The sequence below is a fragment of the Antennarius striatus genome, chromosome 3 (assembly GCF_040054535.1).
Source record: "Antennarius striatus isolate MH-2024 chromosome 3, ASM4005453v1, whole genome shotgun sequence".
NCBI classification, from domain to species: domain Eukaryota; kingdom Metazoa; phylum Chordata; class Actinopteri; order Lophiiformes; family Antennariidae; genus Antennarius; species Antennarius striatus.
In genome coordinates, this window is record NC_090778.1 from 3,334,553 (window position 1) to 3,359,625 (window position 25,073).

At 43.9% G+C, this 25,073-nt stretch overlaps 1 protein-coding gene across 1 annotated transcript in view; it reads left to right on the forward strand.

Moving 5' to 3' along the window:
• Positions 1-23,848, forward strand: part of LOC137592135 (sialate:O-sulfotransferase 2-like) — a 32,858-nt gene extending 9,010 nt beyond the window's left edge. The window contains exons 5-11 of the mRNA XM_068310059.1: positions 3,544-3,736; positions 4,704-4,794; positions 9,428-9,549; positions 9,633-9,807; positions 15,584-15,748; positions 15,827-16,027; positions 23,496-23,848. Of these exons, the coding sequence (XP_068166160.1) occupies positions 3,544-3,736; positions 4,704-4,794; positions 9,428-9,549; positions 9,633-9,807; positions 15,584-15,748; positions 15,827-16,027; positions 23,496-23,848 (1,300 nt within the window). The remainder of the gene's footprint in view (positions 1-3,543; positions 3,737-4,703; positions 4,795-9,427; positions 9,550-9,632; positions 9,808-15,583; positions 15,749-15,826; positions 16,028-23,495) is intronic.
• Positions 23,849-25,073: the final 1,225 nt, after the last annotated feature.

The following is a 25,073-nucleotide window of genomic DNA, read 5'->3' on the forward strand; positions in this document are numbered from 1 at the left end:
CTAGAGCATTACGTTCTCAACATACTGGCCTACTGGTGGTTCCTAGAATTTACAAAAGTAGGATGGGGGCTAGAGCCTTTTGCTATCAAGCCCCTCTATTGTGGAACCACCTCCCTACCTCAGTTCGGGAGGCAGACACCCTCGCACTATTTAAGACTAGACTTAAAACAAAAAATCACAAATTTTACAATTAAGGCAACTTAGGATACTACTTTTTTTTCTCTCTCTCTTATAATCCTACACTGCTGGAGATTCAACATCCAGACTCACTGAGTTGCTCCGATTTCACTCTCCAAGTCTCCAACCACACCATACTAACTCAACTTCTTCCCTGGAGTCTCTGTGCTCTATGTCCTCACAGGTTTTTCTCAGGTTCGCCCCTCATCCAACCATCCGCTATGGACCTGCTCTTCTCATCCCACCAGTATCACCGCTTACCTAATCATCGGCTGGGGTCCGGCTTCCTTTTTGCCTCCGCGCCACCATACTGATCCACCCCTTATCCACCCATCTGCTGTAGACCATCTGCTGTGGACCATCTGCTGTGGACCTGCACCTACCATCCACCAGTATCACCCCTCACCTAACCATCGGCTGGGGTCCGGCTGCCTCGCTTCCTTCGTGTCATCATACTGTTCCACCCCTCATCCGCCCTTCCGCTATGGACCTTCCTCTGTGAACCTGCACCTCCAAGCCCACCAGTGTCAGCCCCATCTATCCATGTGCTGTGGACCTTCTCCTCCAAGCCCACCAGTAACACCCCTCATCTATCCATCAGCTGGGGCCCTGCTTCCTTCTTCCTCCATGCCGCCATACAGTCATCCACACAGCTGTAATTGTGCCTTGACTTTAGCAATGGGAAACATAACCTTAACCACATTGACACTGACTCTATCTGGCCTATCTGCCACCCTCTATATGTCTCTCTTTCTCTTTCCCTGTTCTTGTCTTCCTTTGATTTCTTTTCCACCCAACCGGTCAAGGTGGATGACCGCCCAAAAGAGTCTGGGTCCTGCCCAGAGTTTCTTCCTCATCGAGGGAGTTTTTCCCCGCCACTTTTGCTTATGCTTGCTCTGGAGGGTTCAGTTGGGTTTCTCTGTCTGTTAAAGCGCTTTGAAATATCTGTTGCCATGATTAAGTGCTAAACAAATAAAATTAGATTGATTGAAATGTTAGCAGAAGCGGAGTGTCCCCCCCATAGCTCCCTCCCTACTCTTAAGCATCCGTACATCTGTTACCTGTCCCCCTCTAATGTTGTCCAGTATTTCTTTTTCCGACATACCAGCAAACATTCCATAGACCACTCCCTTAACTCCTTGATTCCCTTTAGGAGTTAAGTTCATCTTCTCTACTTTGGCCACCACTTTCCCCATGCTGATAGCGTCCTCATACTGCTTCCTATTCACACAATTGATCTTCAACACTCTATTAAATAGAATCTTGGCCTCAAAACCCTTGCCTATCTGACTCTGTAGTGACGTGTCAATTTGTAAATGGTTGATTGCCTTGAACCCCGCATCCCCCGGTTTAGCTCCCTTAACTCTGAGCAGCACTGTGAGTTCTTCAAGACCTTTAACTGTCCTCTGCTTCTCTGGTACTTCACCTTCCTCCCCCAGAGCCCCTCTCTTCCTGAGCACCTGCACACAGACACACACACACACTTTACATTCAGAGATGCCAAACTAGCAAACGTTGATGTAAGCGGTTCTAAACACCTTCATATGAACACAGAGGACAGTAACACAACTGTCACACATCACACACTCACTATGTATTCTGTGACATGGATCCGTCTCAACCATCACACTAAAGATGCTTTTAATGCCTTTAGGTCAGTGGGTTCTGTGGGCAAGATGTCCACTGTGGGACAAACAGGATGGAACTCAGCTTTTGTCTGCAGGTCGTCTTTCTAGAACCCATATAGGAAGTACTCAAACCTCATGAGCACTTGTGTTGTGACGACTAGCGTCATGTGTGGGTTGGGATTGTCCTTTTACTCCATTTTTCTTTCTGCTCCTTATGTATGCAGATTAGCCTGTGCCATCGCTCGACGGTGATTGGGCGAAGCAGACCTGTTCCCTCTCCTGATTGGCTGCGCCAAGGCCTCATCAGGTATATAAGATTCAAATTGTCAGTCATTCGTGGGCGGCGGGGTCAGCAGGCAGCCGATCTTCATCCTCTCCAGCTTCCAACCAGCCACATTTTGTCTCAAATGAACTGCTTAGTCTCGGTTGAGAAGTTGGGTTGGACTGCCGTTTATTTGGTCATGCTTTTCTCCTGTGTAATTTATTTAGGAAGGTTAGATCCTGTCATTTGTTTTTCTTTTAGGTCAATTATTATTCTTTTGCGGATAGGGTTGTTTTAGTTTGTTATTTTGGCATTATTCCACCCTGAAGTGAGCTCAACATATTATTTAATATTTAGTCCTTGTAAATCTAAACTTGGTTTTCATTATATACCACAACCATTCGTCTGGTGGCTCCTTGGGACTTGCTGACGATGGGGTCTGTTCATGTTATGCTCAGGCACTCCTAGACTGGGTGTAACATGTGTGATAGTGATGGCAGTTCGACACTGAAGCTTCGTTACACGTTTCAAACCCTAGAACTACAATTCAATAGAACCACTGCTTCGGAGCTTGCTTTGGGGCGGAAGATAGTCACGTGACAATGACGTCCAAAGCAGCAACTGCTTCGTTTCCCGAGGGAACCACCCGACTGGTTCGCGGTCCAAGGATGTCATTCACTGACACGCCTCCTCACCTGTGACAGTTTTGAATGTTAGCGCCAAAAGTCCTTTATATACGCTCTGAAAAATGCACCGTTTGTGGGTTTTTGTCGGAGAGTTGTTGTTGTTGTTGTTGTTATTGCGTTGCGTTGCTTTTTTGGATCATTTGATCATTATGGAGCCAGCCAGGAAGAGAGGTTGTTCTGAAATGTGGGAACACTTCATTCTGATCGCTGCAGATAAGGTAGGTGTACTGTCACATCTGTAATGAAGGAAGTTACATGTCTAACAGTAACTAGCTACAGCTATGGTCTATCATCCGTGTATATTGATTACTGATAATAAATTATGCTGTTAATGTGACAACTTTATAGAGTCAAACTGTATTATTATTAACAAATAACTTTCTGTCCAGGTCCAGTGCTTGGTGTGTTCTGCTGAGCTGAAGTATCATGGGAATACTTCCTCCATGATTAGGCACTTCACTGCCAAACATGGAGCTGCTGGAAATCAGGGGACCGCAAATCAAGGTTGGCTATATTATTATATTATTAGACACACTAACACAATGTGGTCTGGCTGTGTTTCATGAGTCGTAGGCCAGCTTAACTTAAGTGTAGTTTCACATTAATCTTATGGTATTATTTTAATCATTTACTTTTTATTTCTGTTTGTCATAGTGGACCGGAAGCGAGAGCTGGATGAAGCTCTGGTAAATATGGTGGTGAAAGACTCGCTACTTTTTTCCATCGTGGATGACTGTGGCTTCAAGGAGTTTGTGGGATTGCTTGATCCCACATATGTTCTTCCATCCAGGCGAGCTCTCAAGAGCATGGTGCTTCAGAGATATGAGGAGGAGAAGACCAAGGCCAAAGCTGTCATGGCGAGGGTGGAGGCTGTGAGTCTCACTGCTGACATGTGGACGTCCATTAACATGGAGGCCTATCTTGCAGTGACCTGCCACTACATGGAGGACCCGATGAAGCTGGACACAGTGCTCCTGGGAGTGGTGCCGTTCCCTGAAGCACATACTGCAGCTAACATCAGTGCAGCCACAAGATCTCTGATGGAGGAATGGAGCCTTGAGGGAAAAGTGACCTCAATTGTGACTGACGCAGGAGCCAATATGCTTGCTTCTGTCAGAATGCTTAACTTGAGACATGCACTCTGTTTTGCACATTCTTTGAATCTGCTCGTTAAAAAGTCTCTGGATGCAACCCCTGGCCTCAACGAACTACGCACAAGGGCACGGAAGGTGGTGTCTTTCTTTAGAGCCAGCACAACAGCCAAAGAAAAGCTGAAAGAAGTTCAAGAGCAGATGGGCATTCCTGTCAAAAAACTCATTCAAGAGGTGGACACACGCTGGAACAGCACCTTCCTCATGCTGCAACGCTTATACGAAGAGAGACAGTCAGTGGGTGAAGCTCTGGCAACACTAAAAAATGATGTCATCCCACTGTCTTCTGATGAATATGACACGACAGCAACATGCCTCCAATTACTTTCCCCCTTTCACCAGGCAACGGTCGAACTCTCTGAGGAAAAGAGAGTGTCAGTGTCCAAAGTGATCCCAATGGTAAAAATGCTTATGTTGTATTTGTTTGACACTACGGGAAAAACAACCCATGAAACAGCGAAACAACTGGGACAAAACTTAGTGTGTATGATGCAAAATAAATTTGAGACCGCGGAAAGCCAAACGGTACTGACAATGTCGACGCTGCTGGATCCAAGATTTAAAACTATTGGATTCTACAATCAAGGACAGGCCCAGGCAGCAGTGAGGCAACTGACAGCACAGTGCTTCGAATGTATAAGGAACAAAACCACCCTCCCCACAGTCTCTGAGGAACAGCCCTCCACATCGGCTCAACCAGCATCTGCTGAAACTCTAACATCAACAAGTAATATTATGAATAGTATTTTTTTTCTAATAAGTTAAAATGCTGATGATTGTTGTCATGTTTGTCTCTCAGATAGGAACCTTTGGGAAACGCTGGATCGAGATGCTTCGGATGCAAGGAGGGCAAGGAATGCGACTGCAGACGCAACTGTGGAGGTGCAGCAGTACTTGACCGAACCACCACTGGCCAGGTCAGAAGACCTAGTGGATTACTGGAAGAACCACCAGAGTGTTTATCCTAATTTGTTTAAACTGGCGAAAAAAAATTTATGCACACCTGCTTCATCTGTTCCATGTGAACGAGTCTTCTCCAAATGTGGAGAAATTGTCACCAAGAAAAGAAACAGACTTAACCCAAATACTGTTGAAAAAATTATGTATCTCAATAAAAATCTTTGACCACCCTCATCCCAAATTATCAGCCCTTCCATAGTTGCACTAGCACACCCAACCAATACCAGATTTTCCCTGCATTCTCTACTCAACAACACTCCACAGATTTGTCAATTATTATAAGTGCATAGAATATAATATTTAGTCTAGGGTATATCAACATTTAAAATGAAAGATACTTTAAGTGCAAGCAAAAAGGAGGTGATTGTGCATGTGTGTAGCTGAAAGCTTCTTGTCAAACGAACTTGCAGTGCAGGGTTTGAACTTTGCCAGGAGAGGTCACTATAACTGAAACTTCGATGAATGAACCCATTTTCAAAACCAGTTGGCTCAAGTGATTCAGTGCTTCACAAAAGCTTCATTTGCCCATCACTAATGTGTGAACCAGTTTGTCCAGACGAAAAAATGTTTCACACAGCAAGTGCTCAAACCCTCATTAGCACTTAAATTAATCAGAAGCCGTGCCTCACCTGCTTCCCTTAATGCATGTCACTGCTCACTAGGTATGAAACCTGGGCTTGTGTGGAATCTGTAATACAGCAGGTGAATAAAGGAGGTGTGACTGCTGCTCTGCTCACAAAACTTCAGTGACCGCAAAGGTTGTTGGATATTGGCCACACTTGGCTACATGATGGTGCGTTTGCACACATTGGCATTCTTTGAAAATGAACATGCAATTAATGGGCGAAAGCACCAGTAGGGACTTGCAGTCTTGCAACCTCAAAAATGTTGGTTTTGAAGACCATCTCAGGCCATAAATGACCCGACCATCAAGTTGCTGGGGACCTTAAGTGGGCAGATAACCTGAATGAATTCTTCAACAGATTCGATCAGGTATCCACCCCTCCCCTTGCCCATCCCTCCACGCTGCAGCCCCCTCCCCCTGCCCCCCTCCAACACCTCCTCATCCCCCTCTCCCCTGAACATCTGGTCATCAGATGTTGTCAACAGGGCTGAAAGGCACAATGTATGCCCATCAATGTTGGCAGGAGGGGATTTGTGGGGCGTTCGTAGGGCGACCCTACTGTTCTAAATAATTATCGACCCATCTCAAATCTCCCGTTTTTATCTAAGATCGTGGAGAAAATAGTCGCTAATCAGTTATGTGATTTCCTTAAATCCAACAGTTTATTTGAGAATTTCCAGTCAGGATTTAGGGAACAACATAGTACGGAAACAGCACTTGTCAAGGTTAGCAACGACCTTCTAACCGCTTCAGACAGAAGACTTGTTTCTATACTGGTTCTCTTGGACCTTAGTGCGGCGTTTGACACAATTGACCACAATATTCTTCTGGCACGACTGGACAAAACAATTGGTATTAAGGGATCAGCATTGAAGTGGTTTAAGTCCTATTTAACTGACCGTTCCCAGTTTGTTAACGTTCATAACGACTCCTCCCAGTCAACTACAGTTAGCTATGGAGTTCCTCAAGGCTCGGTTTTTAGTCCAATACTGTTTATCTTATACATGCTTCCTCCGGGTAATTTGATAAGGAAACACTCCATCAACTTCCATTGTTATGCCGATGATACACAATTATATCTCTCGATTAAATGAAGTCGATCAGCTGTACAAATTACAGGCGTGTATCAAAGATCTATGCCCATCGATGTTGGAAGCAGGGGATTTGTGGGGCATTCGCTCCGCAAGACCCTGAGCGCATTGGGCATTATGGGAATAGCAAGGACTGAGCCATCAAGAATATCTCTGAGGCAGCTGAGTCACATTTATACTATTGTTATGTTTACAGTTATAAACCTCACACTAAATCAGTAATTCTTTGAATTTTATCCATAAATCAATCTGCTTTTATTTTTAAAGTACTTAAACACATCAACAGATACTTCGAAGTGCTTTTACAGGCAGAGAACCCCAACAGGACCCTCCAGAACAAGCTGAGCCGCAGTAATATGCTGATAAGCATATTATTATGCTTATTAGCATATTATTATAAGCATATCATTATGCTTATCAGCATATTACTCATGAGTTCTCCACTTAAAAAAATAACAAATAACATTTTAAGGTTTTACCATGTAACTTTAACATTAACAATAAACAGAGATCAACATGGTTCATGTGACGATACAGGTTTGCATTAGTTTAGTCCTTTTAATTATATTTAATTCTGGAAACAACCCAAGATATGACGTCTTTCATAAAAGACATTCATAATCAACTTTTCCAGCTGTTACGCAAGATTTTCTATCATTAGATATTGTACTGGACATGAAAAGATTCAAATGACCAACATAGAAGGATATCATTCCCAAAGTTGAAGTTCAGTAAAGTACTATCCTGTGAAGGAGGTGATTCATTGACTAAGACTTATTAAAATGGAAGAACAGGAAGCCTTTAAAGTAGGGATTAATGTCAAATCTGACTGACGGCTAAACAGAGTATAAGTAGTAAACAGGTTGATTAGATGATGAGCAGGAGCAGGCTGAGCAACACAGGTAATAGAAATGAGCAGATTTTATGGAGGAAGGATGAGAAAGATTCTGAAATGACAACATATATCAATTACAAGAAAGAAAAAGATTAGTGTTGGAGCCATGAACAGATTTAGAGGTATTTTGTAAGAGAATGATGGTTTTAATATTGTGTTTACTGTTGTTGTGATGTTGTTTAGAGTATGTGTTGTGGAGGGGGGTGTTAATATAGTTTAATAGGCGCACCCGCTCACCTGTGTGGCCGTAGAGCGAGAGAGACGGTGAGTGGGGTCGTATTTTTTGCAGTGTAGAGGGTGAACAGGAATAGAGCCAGAACCGTTCCCTTCGGTGCCCCCGTACTGCAGACAACCGTGGTTGACACACAGTCCCGAGTCGTCACAAACTGCAGGTGGTTGGTCAAGTAGTCCAGTATCCAGGCTGTGAGGTGGTGGTCCAACCCGGTGATCTCCAGTTTGTCCCAAAACAGTGCCGGTTGTATTGTATTTAAAGCGCTCAAGAAATAAAAAAACATGATCCTCACAGTGCTCCCCGGCTTCTCCAGGTGAGACAGTGAAACAGGAACAAGAAAGAATAAAGAAAGAACGAGATTGCAGGTAAAGCGGCCGAATTGGGCTTTCTCAGGCAGGTAGCTGGTGTCTCCCTCAGAGACAGGGTGAGAAACACTGCTATACATTAGGCTCAGAGTAGAGTCACCGCTCCTTTGTGTAGAAAGGAGTCGGGTGAGGTGGTTTGGGCATCTGGTGCAGATGCCACCAGGGAACCTCCCTGGGGAGGTGGAGACCTTGGGGAGGACCCAGGACCAGGTGGAGGGATTATATCTAAACACTGGTTTGGGAACGCTTGGGACCCCCAGTCAGAGCTGATTGGTGTGGCCGCGGACAGGGAAGTCTGGGGTTCCCTGTTGAAACCGCTGGCCCCACGACCCGACTACGGATGACAGGATGAAGATGAATGAATGATTAAAATATCTACCATTAAGCGGCACTCGTGATTCACGCAATTTCTTTTAATTCAGATTAATTCACGGTAAAATTTACTCATTATTTAATCCTTGAGGAGAAGAAGAAAACATTTCAATGAAATCTCAACCACTTCTTTAAGACCATCCAAAAACAATTGCCAGAGTTAGCTGTTGATGTTCACAATCCACTATATGGTGCAAAAGCATGTAGCATATAGCTCACCTTTAGCGCAAAGGAGGAAGATAGGGAAGTTATTGCCGGTGAGAGACAGAGTTGTCATCAGGAAGATTCTCACCACTACCACTGTCATCACTAGTCTTTGTTTTATCATCCATGATAAAAAGTATACAAGTACAGAGCCTGATGCTCTGAGACAAAGGCAACAACAAACAACAAGAGGTGGAGACGAGTTTTGGAGCTGTGCAAATGCAGCGGTGCTGCTCAGCCGGGGATGTGGCAAAAAGCGGAACAAAAGTAAAATACAGTGCCTACTTTCATGAGACAAAAAGCGCCTTAAACAGTCTATCAGAGTGTGGGGAAAGGTGACACAGATAGAAGATGGTTTAATATCAGTATGGGGAGGGTTCATAAATGTTTAAATTACCGTAAATAACAAGATAAACAGTTCGCCACTATATGGCGGAATTCGTGATTTGCGTGTGGTTCCTATAACACATATAGGTCCATGCTTGTCCGTATATCCGAATGTTTCGAAGTTGAATATTTGTCTGTTTAGGACTACCTCTGTCTCTCTCTGTTGTATACGCACACACACACACACACACACACACACACAAACACTCACACATGTACAGTATATTTTTGGTTTGAAGAGGCTTCAGGACAATCAAGGGCATTGAACAGACTCTCACCTGTGTCTGCTGACTGTCTCCTCTCTGTCTCATCATTGGGGTCTCAACTTTTTTCAACTTCTTCAGTGACCATAAAACTGGACTTGTGTGATGTTTTGCTCCTCTACCTTCCAGATGAAAAGCCCATTTTCAAAGGATGTTTCCACAGGCCAGACAACATCACTCTTGCATTTCCTATCAGTACAGTCATCCAAAACATGTCTGTGGACAAATGTGTGGTCATGTGCACAGAGAAGGTTGGAAAAATGTCCACTGACAAATACATTGGGACATTGGAACACATGCGTGTATTCCATTACCAATGGCTTCTCTATTTCAGGATCAATCATTGGCTGTTCTGGCTGGGGATCATTGTCACTGTGGTTTTCCAACTCATCTCTTCTCCCTTCATGAGCTGCAGAATGAAGACATGTGTCTCCCCCACTGCCCGGGGGGAGAGTTTGAGAGGTGTGGGAACAATGAGTACTTTGTTGTGTATCGGATACAGATTCAAGGTAAGGCTTGATCAAAGTAACGCTTGACTGTCCTCTGTGTTTGATATTTTGATGTTTCTCATTAGACAAGAGCCACGTGTGTGTGTGTGTGTGTGTGTGCGTGTGTGTGTGTCTGTGTGTGTGTGTGTGTGTGTGTGTGTGTGTGTGTTTTAAACAATGTCATTGGCTTGAGGGCTTATTTACTTATTGACTACACATGTACATTTATTACATTTACTGACAAAATGTTGTTGGCAGCTCAGATCAGAAAAATTAGAACCTAGTACATGAAACAGGAGTTCTACACTGATTGTTAAAATAAACAAAAACAAAAAAACTTTCACTGACTAAACATGTGAACACATCTGAAAGTGATCCAAATGAAAAACAACACCTCATAATGTGACTGTATCACTGACTGTTCTTGTGTTTATGATGGAGTTAAACGTCTTCACCACAAACTCCATTGTGATAGTATATTATAGTACAATTGCCGTATTGGCCCGAATAATGTAGCCGCAAGAGGACACAAGCCAGTGTCTTATTGTGCCGGTCCCAAGCCCGGATAAATACAGAGGGTTGCGTCAGGAAGGGCATCCCACGTACAACTTTTGCCAAATCAAACATGCAAATCAAACCTATGACTTCCATGCCGGATCAGTCAAGGCCCGGGTTAACAACGACCGCCATTGGTGCTGTTGACCTACAGGATGCCGGTGGAAATTGGACTACTGTTGGTCGAAGAAAGAGAGGAGGAAAGTGTGTTTGTAGGAAGAGAGAGAAGAGGAACCCCAAGAGTTTAGGACTGAGAGTAGGGACATTGAATGTTGGAACTATGACAGGAAAAGGTAGAGAGTTGGTTGACATGATGCAGAGAAGGAAGGTAGACATACTGTGTGTACAGGAGACCAGGTAGCAAGGCTACAAGTTTAGGAGCAGGGTTCAAGTTGTTCTATCATGGTATAGATGGGAAGAGAAATGGAGTAGGAGTTATCTTGAAGGAGGAGTTTGTTAGGAATGTCCTGGAGGTAAAAAGAGTGTCGGATAGAGTGATGAGTCTGAAGCTAGAAATAGAAGGTGTGATGTTCAATGTTGTTAGCGGGTATGCTCCACAGGTAGGATGTGAGCTGGAAGAGAAGGAGAAATTCTGGTCGGATTTTGACGAAGTGATGCAAAGCATGCCTAGACGTGAGAGAGTTGTCATTGGTGCAGACTTCAATGGACATGTTGGTGCAGGAAACAGGTGATGAGGAGGTGAGGGGCAGGTTTGGAATCCAGGAGAGGAACGCAGAAGGACAGATGGTAGTTGACTTTGCAAAAAGGATGGAAATGGCTGTAGTGAATACTTTCTTCCAGAAGAGGCAGGAACATAGAGTGACCTATAAGAGTGGCGGTAGGAGCACACAGGTAGACTACATCTTGTGTAGACGGTGTAATCTGAAGGAGATCAGTGACTGTAAAGTAGTGGTAGGCGAGAGTGCAGCCAAACAGCATAGGATGGTGGTGTGCAGGATGACTCTGGTGGTGAGGAAGATCAAGAGGGCAAAGGCAGAGCAGAAGACGAAATGGTGGAAGCTGAAAAAGGAAGAGTGTTGCATGACTTTTAGGAAGGAGTTAAGACAGGCTCTGGGTGGTCAAGAGGTGCTTCCAGATGACTGGAAAACTACAGCTAATGTGATCAGGGAGACAGGTAGGAGAGTACTTGGCGTGTCATCTGGAAGGAAAGTAGATAAGGAGACTTGGTGGTGGAATGAGGAGGAACAGGAGTGTATAGAGAGAAAGAGGTTAGCTAAGAGGAAGCGGGACACTGAGAGGACTGAGGAGAGTAGACAGGAGTACAGGGAGATGCAGCGTAAGGTGAAGGTAGAGGTAGCAAAGGCCAAACTGTTTGCAGATGACATTTATGCTAGGTTGGACAGTAAGGAGGGAGAGACTGATCTATACAGGTTGGCAAGACAGAGAGATAGAGATGGGAAGGACATGCAGCAGGTTAGGGTGATTAAGGATAGGGATGGAAGTCTATTGGCAGGTGCCAGTAGTGTGATGGGAAGATGGAAAGAGTACTTTGAAGAGTTGATGAACGTGGAAAATGAGAGAGAACAAAGACTATGCAGTATTTGCTTTGAGGATGTTGATAGAGAAGTACAGATAATCTCCATGGACTATGATGTTTGCAGATGACATTGTGATCTGCAGTGAGAGCAGGGAACAGGCGGAGGAGAAGCTAGAGAGGTGAAGGTATGTCCTGGAAAGGAGAGAAGGTTAGTCGCAGTAAGACAGAGTACGTGTGTGTCAATGAGAGGGACCCAAGTGGAAGAGTGAGGTTACAGGGAGAAGAGATCAAGAAGGTGGAGGATTTTAAGTACTTAGTCTCAATAGTCCAGAGTAATGGAGAGTGTGGAAAAGAGGTGAAGAAGCGTGTCCAGGCAGGATGGAACGGGTGGAGGAAAGTGTCAGGTGTGATGTGTGATAGAAGAGTTTCAGCTAAAATGAAAGGAAAGGTGTACAAAACTGTGGTGAGACCAGCGATGTTGTTTGGCCTAGAGACAGTGTCACTGAAGAAAAGACGGGAGACAGAGCTAGAGGTAGCAGAGATGAAGATGCTGAGGTTCTCTCTGGGAGTGACTAGGAAGGATAGGATCAGGAATGAGTACATCAGAGGGACAGCACATGTTAAAGGTTTTGGAGATAAAGTCAGAGAGGCCAGACTGAGATGGTTTGGACATGTCCAGAGGAGAGACAGTGAATATATTGGTAGAAGGATGCTGAGTTTTGCACTGCCAGGCAGGAGGCCTAGAAGAAGACCAAAGAGGAGGTTTATGGATGTAATGAGGGAAGACATGAAGGTAGTTGGTGTGAGAGAAGAGGATTCAAAGGACAGGGCTAGATGGAGGAAATTGATTCGCTGTGGCGACCCCTGAAGGGAAAAGCCGAAAGGAAAAGAAGAAGACTGTATAGGCCCGATTATGAGACGACCCTGATTATAAGACAACCCGTCTTTTTCAAGACTCAAGTTTGAAAAAAGACTTTTTGAACACCAAATTAAATTTTTATACAGAAAATAATTACAGTACGCGGAAAGCTTTTCTCTGACTGTGAGCATTTTTTAGGCGATCTTTTTGAGCTCTCCACCTTGGTACATTACACTCTGTGACACCATATTTCACAGCCGATTTGCAATTGTTTGAAGACTCTGCGTCATTTATCACCATCATCTTGAAGTTTGCATCATAACTTCTCTTCAGCTGCGTGTTAACCTGGGCGATCTTCGACTCACTTTTCTCGAGATTGTCTCTACTTTTCTCCAGTTTCTGTTATCTCTTCTCTTATTTTCTTCTCTTTTCTTTCTTACCGCTATTTTTTATTTTTCTTCTTCGTGACAGGGGTTCGCTTTGGCCTGGGGAGATAAGTTCAGCATTCGCTTTAAAGATATCTGGCGCCATATAGCGTTGTGAATGGGTATAATGTCTAGACCCCGAATGTAAGACGACCCCTACTTTTTGAGTATTATTTCAATGCAAGAAGCACTGTCTTATATCCGGCCCAATATGGCACTATAATACACTATAGATAGATAGATAGATAGATACTTTATTAATCCCGGAGGAAATTGCATATATCCACTGCTCAGGCATTACTTAACAAATAATACTGGATAAACACCAGGAGAAAAGGAAACACTGACATCACAGGACATACCACAAGACATACATTACACTAACAGACAGGCACATGCAGCACTAACAGGACTTATATACTAAACTATAACTAAAAATATAAACAGTATAAAATATAAAAATATTACAGTATAAAGATATAAACAGTATAAAATAAACTCTAAACAGTATAAAATTGAATTAAAATATAAAAACAGTATAAAAAATAAATAAATAAATTTTATATATATATATATATACAACAGTATAAAATTAAATTTAAATTAAATTAAATTAAATCCATTTTCAACCCCGTGCTGACCTCGCCACCTCCCCCCCGCTCCTCCTGAGAGAGTCATTGTACCCCCTGATGGCACGGGGCACGAAGGAGGACCTCAGCCTCTCTGTGGAGGCGCTGTGTGACAGCAGTCTGCCGCAGAAGGTGCTTCTCTGCTGGGAGAAGGTGGTGTGTAGGGGGTGCCTGGTGTTGTTCATGATGGCCTTAATTTTAGACATGGTCCTGCTCTCCAGAAGCATATCCACAGAGTCCAGGCTCAGCCCGACCACTGAGCCCGCTCTGCGGATGAGTCTGTTCAGACGGTCCATATCTCTTTTCCTGGCCCCCCCACCCCAACACACAATGGCGTATGACAGCACACTGGAGACTACGGACTGATAGAACATGAAAAGGAGCTTAGGACAGATGTTGAAAGAGGCCAGCCTCCTTAGGAAGTACATCCTGCTCTGCCCCTTCTTGTATACACAGTTGGAGTTGAGTGACCAGTCCAGTCTGCTGTCTAGCTGCAGTCCCAGGTACTTATAGTTTTCTACCACCTCCACCTCACTGCCATTGATGATCACCGGCTGTGGAGAGGGAGGAGCCCGCCGGAAATCCAGAACCATCTCCTTTGTCTTGGAGACGTTGAGCTGGAGCTGGTTCTGTTGGCACCACTCCACGAAGTCAGCCACCAATGCCCTGTACCCCCCCTCATCACCCTCCCGGATACATGCCACTATCGCGGTGTCATCGGAGTACTTCTGTATGTGGCATGTATCCGAGTTGTGCTTGAAGTCTGATGTGTAGAGGGTGAAGAGAATGGGGGATAGAACGGTCCCCTGTGGCGCCCCCGTGCTGCTGGTCACCATAGAAGACAAGCAGTCCCCCATACGGACGTACTGGGGTCTGTCCGTTAGGTAGTCCGTAATCCAGCTCACGAGGTAGGGGTCCACAGCCATGGAGGTCAGTTTATCCTGCAGGAGCTGGGGCTGGATGGTGTTGAAGGCACTCGAAAAGTCGAAGAAGAGCACTCTGACGGCACAGCCCCCGGCTTCCAGGTAGGAGAGTGTGCGGTGGAGGAGGTACATGACAGCATCGTCAACCCCAACCTTGGTCTGATAGGCAAACTGGAGAGGGTCCATAGCACCCTGCACCTGTGTACGCATGAGCTCCAGGACCAGTCGCTCTAGGGTCTTCATTACGTGGGAGGTAAGAGCGACCGGTCGGTGGTCGTTGAGCTCAGTAGGGCGTCCTTTCTTGGGTACAGGGACAATGCAGGAGGTCTTCCACAGTGACGGGACCCTCCCCAGCCGCAGACTGAGGTTGAACAATTGTTGCAGGGGGTCCCCTAGTTCCGAAGCATAGTATCTATAGCATCACTATAGCATAATATATAGAATAATATAGAATTGTATAATTATTCCAGAATAGGTTTTGGTCTGTCATCCTTCCTCTGGCAGCAGAGATGTCAGCAACATACTTCCTTCACCGTCGGGGGTAGCGGGGTGCTGGAGCCTATCCCAGCTGACTGGGGCGGGAAGCAGGGGACACTCTGGGCTTGATGTAGTGAACACAGCGGAGCCACATATAGACAAAGACAATCACCCAGGCACACACTCACACCTACAGGCAATTTGGGACCGGCTGATTAACCTGAAGAGCATGTTTTTGGAGGTGGGAGGAAGCCAGACAACCCGAAGAGAACCCACGCAGACATAGAGAGAACATCCCGCACAGAGCAGAACGCGAACTCGGAACCGCCTTGCTGTGCTGCGACAGTGCTACCCATCCACCGTGCCACTATGGTGTTAATTATAATGGATAATATCAATAAATTCATAGTAAAATCTGTATTTTTTGTCAGATAACCGCTGCCTGGAACGAGGTTTCCTGCCTCCTCAGGAAAACAAACTTGTGGCCCTCACCAGTTTTCCTGGATCTGGCAACACCTGGGTACGGCATCTCATAGAGCTCACCACTGGCTTCTACACTGGCAGTGTATACTTTGACAAAACTCTTTACAGTCAGGGTAAGCACCAACATTCGTTTGACTTGATTCATGCATGTATTTGTGTGTGATTAATTATGTGAGATCATTCTTCCATAGGATTTAAAGGAGAGGGGGAAGACGGGAGGAAGGGGACAACGATCTGCATTAAGACACACAGCAGAAAGAAGGAGAGTATTGATGAATTTGATTCCAGCATCCTATTGATCCGAAATCCCTACAAAGCCATCATATCAGAATTTAACAGAAAACATGGTGGCCACACTGGATTTGCTTCCAAGGATGACTGGAAAGGGACAGGTGAGGCGGTGTCAGAATCTTTTTTTTTAGTATGTATTTCTTTTTCCAACTCAAGAACTTTTGATCCACCAAAGTAAGATTTCAATCTCAGGTATAACAACTTCTGATATGGTAATAATTATAGAGGTGGGATTTTACTTTGAAAGGAACAAATTGAAAACCTGAAGAGCAGGTTTTGTGGCCTTGACACTGGCTTGTGTCCAAAAGAGGACACAAGCCAGTGTCTTATTGTGCCGGTCCCAAGCCCGGATAAATACAGAGGATTGTGTCAGGAAGGGCATCCGGCGTAAAACTTTTGCCAAATCAAAGATGCGAATCAAACCAATGACTTCCATGCCGGATCGGTCAAGGCCCGGGTTAACAACAACCGCCATTGATGCTGTTGACCTACAGGATGCCGTTGGAAATTGGACTACTGTTGTTCGAAGAAAGAGAGGAGGAAAGTGTGTTCGTAGGAAGAGAGAGAAGAGGAACCCCAAGAGTTTAGGACTGAGAGTAGGGACATTGAATGTTGGAACTATGACAGGAAAAGGTAGAGAGTTGGTTGACATGATGCAGAGGAGGAAGGTAGACATACTGTGTGGCCAGGAGACCAGGTGGAAAGGTAGCAAGGCTATAAGTTTAGGAGCAGGGTTAAAGTTGCTCTATCATGGTGTAGATATGAAGAGAAATGGAGTAGGAGTTATCTTGAAGGAGGAGTCTGTTAGAATTGTCCTGGAGGTAAAAAGAGTGTCAGATAGAGTGATGAGTCTGAAACTAGAAATAGAGGGCGTGATGTTCAATGTTGTTAGTGGGTATGCTGTTGGTATGAGCTGGAGGAGAAGGAGAAATTCTGGTTGGACTTTGAGGAAGTGATGCAGAGCATACCTAGAAGTGAGACAGTTGTCATTGGAGCAGACTTCAATGGACATGTTGGTGCAAGAAACAGAGGTGATGAGGAGGTGATGGGCAAGTTTGGTATCCAGGAGAGGAACGCAGAAGGACAGATGATAGTTGACTTTGCAAAAAGGATGGAAATGGCTGTAGTGAATACTTTCTTCCAAAAGAGGCAGGAACATATGGTGACCTATAAGCAGGGCTCGAAATTAACTTTTTTTCTTGGTAGCACTGGTGCTCCCAAATGTAGAAGTTAGTAGCACCAGCAAAGACTTTAGGAGCACCTACCCAAAAGCAAGCCAGTGACAGAGTGATAGAGACGCTCCGTCCATCTCCATTCCTCCTCTCTCCCTCGCCCAGGACAGCAGCCACAGCTGCTCTCTCATTGGTTCCTGGCAGGACCGCAGGAGCGCGGTCTCACAAAAAAAGGCACACCAGATTTTTTTCCCTAGTCGCACCGGTGCTCCCAAATATAATTAAGTCGCACTGATAAGATTTTGGGCGCATATGCGACCAAAATGGGTGCAATTTCAAGCCCTGCGTATGAGTGGAGGTAGGGGCACACAGGTAGACTACATCTTGTGTAGACGGTGTAATCTGAAGGAGATCAGTGACTGCAAAGTAGTGGTAGGTGAGAGTGTAGCCAAACAGCATAGGATGGTGGTGTGTAGGATGACTGGTGGTGAGGAAGACGAAGAGGACAAAGACAGCGCAGAAGATGAAATGGTGGAAGCTGAAAAAGGAAGAGAGTTGCATGACTTTTAGGAAGGAGTTAAGACAGGCTCTGGGTGGTCAGGAGGTGCTTCCAGATGACTGGACAACTACAGCTAACGTGATCAGGGAGACAGGTAGGAGAGTACTTGGTGTGTCATCTGGAAGGAAAGTAGATAAGGAGACCTGGTGGTGGAATGAGGAGGTACAGGAGTGTATAGAGAGAAAGAGGTTAGCTAAGAGGAAGTGGGACACTGAGAGGACTGAGGAGAGTAGACAGGAGTACAGGGAGATGCAGCATGAGGTGAAAGTAAAAACAAATCCACATTAGAGCTCCTGCTTCAATAAGCACTCGCCCTGCTCTAGTGTTCTTAAACAGGAATCTGAGTCCTTCTTTCTTTTGTCTGATGGTGCTTACTAAAGAATACATTTAACTTTTTATTCATGAAAACAAATAATCAACTCATGAAACTGTTCTCAAGCTCATAATCAAAGTGATCACATTGATAAAAAAAAAAGCATCTTCACAAAATCCAAAATAGATTCACGCAAAAAGGAATTCATATTCAAAAAGAATTAATAGTAGGAAAATAATACCAAAGTAAAGAAGATATGATTGTAATCATACAATGTGGTTTGTTTACTTCTGCTTTAGTGAAGTATGAATCAATCGAAAATTGTTTTGCTGAACGCTCTGGTAAAAAAAAAAAAAATCTTATGAAAAAATGAAAACAGAAAAAGTGAACTGTTGGACATTAAACAAGAATACTTGAAGATCATTACATGCAGTACTGTATCTCAGTCAGGATCCTCACACTGATTATTCCCTTCGGATTAATTAGAATGTGCCTTTGAAATAAAAGATGTTTGACGAGCTAACTAAAAGAAATATACATAAATTAATTCAAGCAATGGCTGAACACAAGATTCTCACTCAGCACAGAACATAAGACATCCTTGCCACACCAGAAGTTTGTAAAAGTATTTAAATCCTTCATAGCTCTGAAGTAGTTAATCTTGATTCCAATCCTTGTTCGAGACATTCTTTTTAAAATAGCTTCTGCACTGCAGGCTCAAAAGAACTTCAATCTTTTTTCTCCAAATACTACAACCATTCGTCTGGTGGCTCGTTGAGACTTGCTGACGAGGGGGCCTGTTCATTTATGCTCAGGCACTCCTAGACTGGGCGTAACATGTGTGAACCAGTTTGTCCAGAAGAAAAAATGTTTCATACACAGGTGCTCAAATACTTATTAAGTTATTCGGAGGCCGTGCCTCACCTGCCTCCCATGACTGCATGTCACTGCTCACTAGGTATGAAACCTGGGCTTGTATAGAATCTATAATACAGCAGGTGAATAAAGCAGGTGTGACTGCTGCTCTGCTCACAATAGGTTGTTGAATATTGGCCAGACTTAGCTACATGATGGTGCGTTTGCACACATTGGCATTCTTTGAAAATGAACATTCAATTAATGGGCGAAAGCGCCGGTAGATGCTTGCAGTCTTGCAACCTCAAAAATGTTGGTTTTGAGGACCATCTCAGGCCATAAATGACCCGACCATCAAGTCGCTGGGGACCTTAAGTGGGCAGATAACCTGAATGAATTCTTAAACAGATTCGATCCACCCCTCCTCCTGCTCATCCCTCCTCCTACGAGACCGTGGTGGCCTCAGCTATTTTTCATGGGGTGGTGTGCTGGGGGAGCAGCATCACTGCCGCCGACAGGAGAAGACTGGACCGGCTGATCAGCAAGACAGGCTCTGTCCTAGGTTGCCCCCTGGACTCAGTGGAGGTGGTGGGAGAAAGGAGGATGACAGCCAAACTGTCATCAGTGATGAAGAACAGCTTCCACCCCCTGCTGGGCACATTATGATCACTGGAGAGCTCCTTCAGCGATTGGTTGCTTCACCCAAAATACTTGAACGCTATCGCAGGTATTTCCTGCCGACAGCCATCAAACTATACAATCAGCACTCCTCCCAGTCGACCACATACAGACAATCACGCACATAATCTGGATGACCGGAGTAGTTTAATTGTAAATTGTTCATTTTTAAAATATGTACACTATATTTTAATAAGGATACCAATTGTTAGGCTGTCTTGACTGTTACTAGTGTCAATGAAAATACCCTCCTAAAATGGAGTGTAACAGCGATCCTTTGAGGCACAATTCAGCTTCCCAGCTGAAAAGGAATAGGAGTTGCTGCACAAACACACCAGCTAAGATATATTTGTACATGAAAAAAAGGCAAGACAGAGAGAACAAGAGCAGATGGAACATAATGCATTTATAATCTCTCCAGTGGATCATAATATGTGGAGGAATCTGGGAATGTGAATAAACAGATTTAGATGTTTCATAATAGAATGATAATAGAAGTACAGTACAGTAGATGGCACTGTCGCCTCAAAGCCAGAATTTCAAATCCTGACTCAGAACCTTTCTGTGTGGACTTTGCATGTTCCCCTTCTGTCTGTGATGTGCATGTGTCGTCCCATTGTGCAAAAAGTTGATGAACTGGTGACTTATAAGAATAAATTGAGGATAGTTCCAAGAATGAAGACATCAGGGATCAATCGCTAGATGTCCAAACACTCATCCTCCTTGTACATCGGGTGGTAATTATATGGAATAATCACAGCCCAGGTGGGTTCACTGGGGACTCGTCTTCAGTTTCCGATGACGACGACATTATTTTTGGCGATATTCAGATAAATTATTATGAAAATGCCAGCTCTCACCTTGTCGCTAACTTTTTCTGCAATGATATGGCGTCACCCCGTTGTCTACGGTTGCGTCACTTCCGCTGTCATGGCGCGCTCCATAATTTAGGATAAATTTCACTTTTCTAAGTCTCCATTGAAAAACAAAAAAAATAAAAATGCCACCAAGCCTTTTTTTTTTAACTTATGTACTTCAAATACAGACCCGTTTCATTTTAACTTTACTGTCCCTTTAACCCATTTTGTTTGGAAAGTTCGTTTATATCTGATCTAAAAATATCTTGTTGGTACTGAGACAGAGTTAACTGGTTAAAACCTCGTCTGTAAAGTAAATACTTGTGCATATTGTGTTTTAATGATCAGATTTTTATTATAGGTAGTGCCTTAATAATAACAATAATGGCATTATATCAGCTACATAAACATGCAGAATTAACTGAATGACTGAATCAACATTCACAGAGCATAGTAACGTAAAGCTGAGCATTAAATTTCTCAATTCCTCTCTTCATTCAGTTTGCAAGATATGTTTTTAATATGTTATTTACTGTAATCACTTACAATAAAATGGCCTATAATAATTTTTCAAAGTGCTAAAAGTGACATTTCAGAATGTGAGATGCTGACCATGACCTTGAGGAAGGTAGGCCAAGGTCAAATTTCAACTTTTGTGCTCTCAGGTACCGTTGATCAAAGCTAGTGCTTTGATCAATGAAAGTAGGTCAGAGCTCTAGCTGTGATGACCTATAGAAGTAGGTATGCTAGGTTGGACAGTAAGGAGGGAGAGACTGATCTATACCGGTTGGCAAGACAGAGAGACAGAGATGGGAAGGACGTGCAGCAGGTTGGGGTGATTAAGGATATGGATGGAAGTCTATTGACAGGTGCCAGTAGTGTGATGTGAAGATGGAAAGAGTACTTTGAAGAGCTGATGAACGTGGAAAATGAGAGAGAACAAAGACTAGAAGAGGTGATTGTTGTGGACCAGGATGTAGCAAAGATTAGTCAGGATGATGTGAGGAGGGCATTGAAGAGGATGAAGAGTGGAAAGGCAGTCGGTCCAGATGATATACCTGTAGAGGTATGGAAGTGTCTAGGAGAGGTGGCAGTAGAGTTTCTGACTGGGTTGTTCAACAGGATCTTAGATAGTGAGAAGATGCCTGAGGAATGGAGGAGAAGTGTGCTGGTGCCCATTTTTAAGAACAAGGGAGATGTGCAGAGTTGTGGCAACTACAGAGGAATAAAGCTGATAAGCCATACAATGAAGTTATGGGAAAGAGTAGTGGAAGCTAGACTAAGGGCAGAAGTGAACATTTGTGAGCAGCAGTATGGTTTCATGCCAAAAAAGAGATGAAGACTGCTACAGATGAAGTATTTGCTTTGAGGATGTTGATAGAGAAGTACAGAGAAGGCCAGAGGGAGCTGCATTGTGTTTTTGTAGATCTGGAGAAAGCTTATGACAGGGTGCCCAGAGAGGAACTGTGGTATTGTATGAGGAAGTCTGGAGTGGCAGAGAAGTATGTTAGAGCGGTGCAGGACATGTATGAGGACTGTAAGACAGTGGTGAGGTGTGCTGTAGGTGTGACAGAGGAGTTCAAGGTAGAGGTGGGACTGCATCAGGGATCAGCTCTGAGCCCCTTCTTGTTCGCTATGGTGATGGACAGGCTGACAGACGAGGTTAGACAGGAATCTCCATGGACTATGATGTTTGCAGATGACATTGTGATCTGCAGTGAGAGCAGGGAACAGGTGGAGGAGAAGCTAGAGAGGTGGAGGTTTGTCCTGGAAAGGAGAGGAATGAAGGTTAGCCGCAGTAAGACAGAGTACATGTGTGTGAATGAGAGGGACCCAAGTGGAAGAGTGAGGTTACAGGGAGAAGAGATCAAGAAGGTGGAGGATTTTAAGTACTTAGGCTCAACAGTCCAGAGCAATGGAGAGTGTGGAAAAGAGGTGAAGAAGCATGTCCAGGCAGGATGGAACGGGTGGAGGAAAGTGTCAGGTGTGATGTGTGATAGAAGAGTTTCAGCTAAAATGAAAGGAAAGGTGTACAAAACTGTGGTGAGACCAGCAATGTTGTTTGGTCTAGAGACAGTGTCACTGAGGAAAAGACAGGAGACAGAGCTGGAGGTAGCAGAGATGAAGATGCTGAGGTTCTCTCTGGGAGTGACCAGGATGGATAGGATCAGGAATGAGTACATCAGAGGGACAGCACATGTTAGAGGTTTTGGAGATAAAGTCAGAGAGGCCAGACTGAGATGGTTTGGACATGTCCAGAGGAGAGATAGTGAATATATTAGTAGGATGCTGAGTTTTGAACTGCCAGGCAGGAGGCGTAGAGGAAGACCAAAGAGGAGGTTTATGGATGTAATGAGGGAAGACATGAAGGTAGTTGGTGTGAGAGAAGAGGATTCAAAGGACAGGGCTAGATAGAGGCAATTGATTCGCTGTGGCAACCCCTGAAGGGAAAAGCCGAAAGGAAAAGAAGAAGAAGAAGTAGGTCAGGGTAAAATTTTGAATTTAGGGTTGTCACGGGGATGTTGCAGTCTGACTGCATTGGTTCTAGTTTGGATTTGTTTTTATCTCCATCTCAAGGATATCATTAAATCCTTATATAGTTAAACGTCATATATGTATTAGAATGGTTTTGGTTTCACATCATGGATTATTTGACAGTAACAATGAGCAATAAAATAGTTTTTACAGGTAAAAACAGGGTCAATGGCAGGGTATTCCTGCGGTGTTTATCTCAGAGATTTTGTCAGACAATAAAGACCCACTCTGTAATGTAATGTGGAGCTTCAATAACTCCATACAGAGTTTTAAAAAGTTATCCTGAGTTAACTGGATGATTGTTTAACTGAATGACTTTTGCATTTCTTTTCATACTTTATCATTGCTTACATAACTTATAATTATGAACAGGCAATGTATGCATGTCTTTTGGTTGATCAAAATATGCTGTTGTTTTTTTTTCAAAATTTTGAGGGATATGTGTCTTTTACAAAGCTGCAATGGATTACAACAATTTTACTTATTTTAAATGGGGAAAATATGTTTCAGTCATGAGTTGTGTGATTTACGAGCTCAGTCACCAAATTAGACTCACATCTCTAGGTATTACTCTGTTCTGTCCTGTGTTTTGTCCTGCAGGATGGTCTGTGTATGTGAAGAATGGTGCTCATTCGTGGCATTCCCACATATTGAATTGGCTGAGTTATGGAAAAAACATCAAGGTGATCTACTATGAGGACCTTCAGAGGAATCTGCTCCCCCAACTGAGGAAAATAGTCCAGTTCCTGGGATTGAAGGTTTCTGAGGACTGCCTGCTTTGTGTCGAAGGCGAGATAGATGAAGAGTTTAAACGATCAAAGAAAGGAAACCTTGAATACAACCCTTATACTCCTGAAATGCATGCCAACATCAGTGAATACATTAGAATAGTAGATGCTGCCTTGAAGGAAAGACAGCAACCTGGACTTCCAGAGGAATATATGGCAAAATGATCCATGTGTTGGTTGAGTTTGGATTGTTCTGCTAACAGACTGTTAACGGTTAGAAATGACTGTAATTACATCACTCTTCAAAACGGTGATGTGATGTACCGTAATTTCTGGACAATAAGCCGAACCTGCTCTATTTAAAAAAAGAAGAAGAAAAAAAGATATACAGTGGTACCTCTACTTGCGAAATTCATTGGTTCTGGAAGAAATTTCGTAAGTAGAACATTTTGTAAGGAGAGACATGTTTTGCATGCAAATGCCCTAATCCATTCCAAGCCCCCCAAAATTCAGACATGTTTTATAAAGCATAAAAATGCATCAAAACATATAACAAATACATGTTACAATTAGATTATTACACAATAAATGAGAGTTGTGCATAACGTAAAAAACAGAATTCTTCTTCTTTTCCTTTCGGCTTTTCCCTTCAGGGGTCGCCACAGCGAATCAATTTCCTCCATCTAGCCCTGTCCTTTGAATCCTCTTCTCTCACACCAACTACCTTCATGTCTTCCCTCATTACATCCATAAACCTCCTCTTTGGTCTTCCTCTAGGCCTCCTGCCTGGCAGTTCAAAACTCAGCATCCTTCTACCAATATATTCACTATCTCTCCTCTGGACATGTCCAAACCATCTCAGTCTGGCCTCTCTCACTCTATCTCCAAGACCTCTAACATGTGCTGTCCCTCTGATGTACTCATTCCTGATCCTATCCTTCCTGGTCACTCCCAGAGAGAACCTCAGCATCTTCATCTCTGCTACCTCCAGCTCTGTCTCCTGTCTTTTCTTCAGTGACACTGTCTCTAGACCAAACAACATCGCTGGTCTCACCACAGTTTTGTACACCTTTCCCTTCATTTTAGCTGAAACTCTTCTATCACACATCACACCTGACACTTTCCTCCACCCGTTCCATCCTGCCTGGACACGCTTCTTCACCTCTTTTCCACATTCTCCATTGCTCTGGACTGTTGAGCCTAAGTACTTAAAATCCTCCACCTTCTTGATCTCTTCTCCCTCTAACCTCACTATTCCACTTGGGTCCCTCTCATTCACACACATGTACTCTGTCTTACTGCGGCTAACCTTCATTCCTCTCCTTTCCAGGACAAACCTCCACCTCTCTAGCTTCTCCTCCACCTGTTCCCTGCTCTCACTACAGATCACAATGTCATCTGCAAACATCATAGTCCATGGAGATTCCTGTCTAACCTCGTCTGTCAGCCT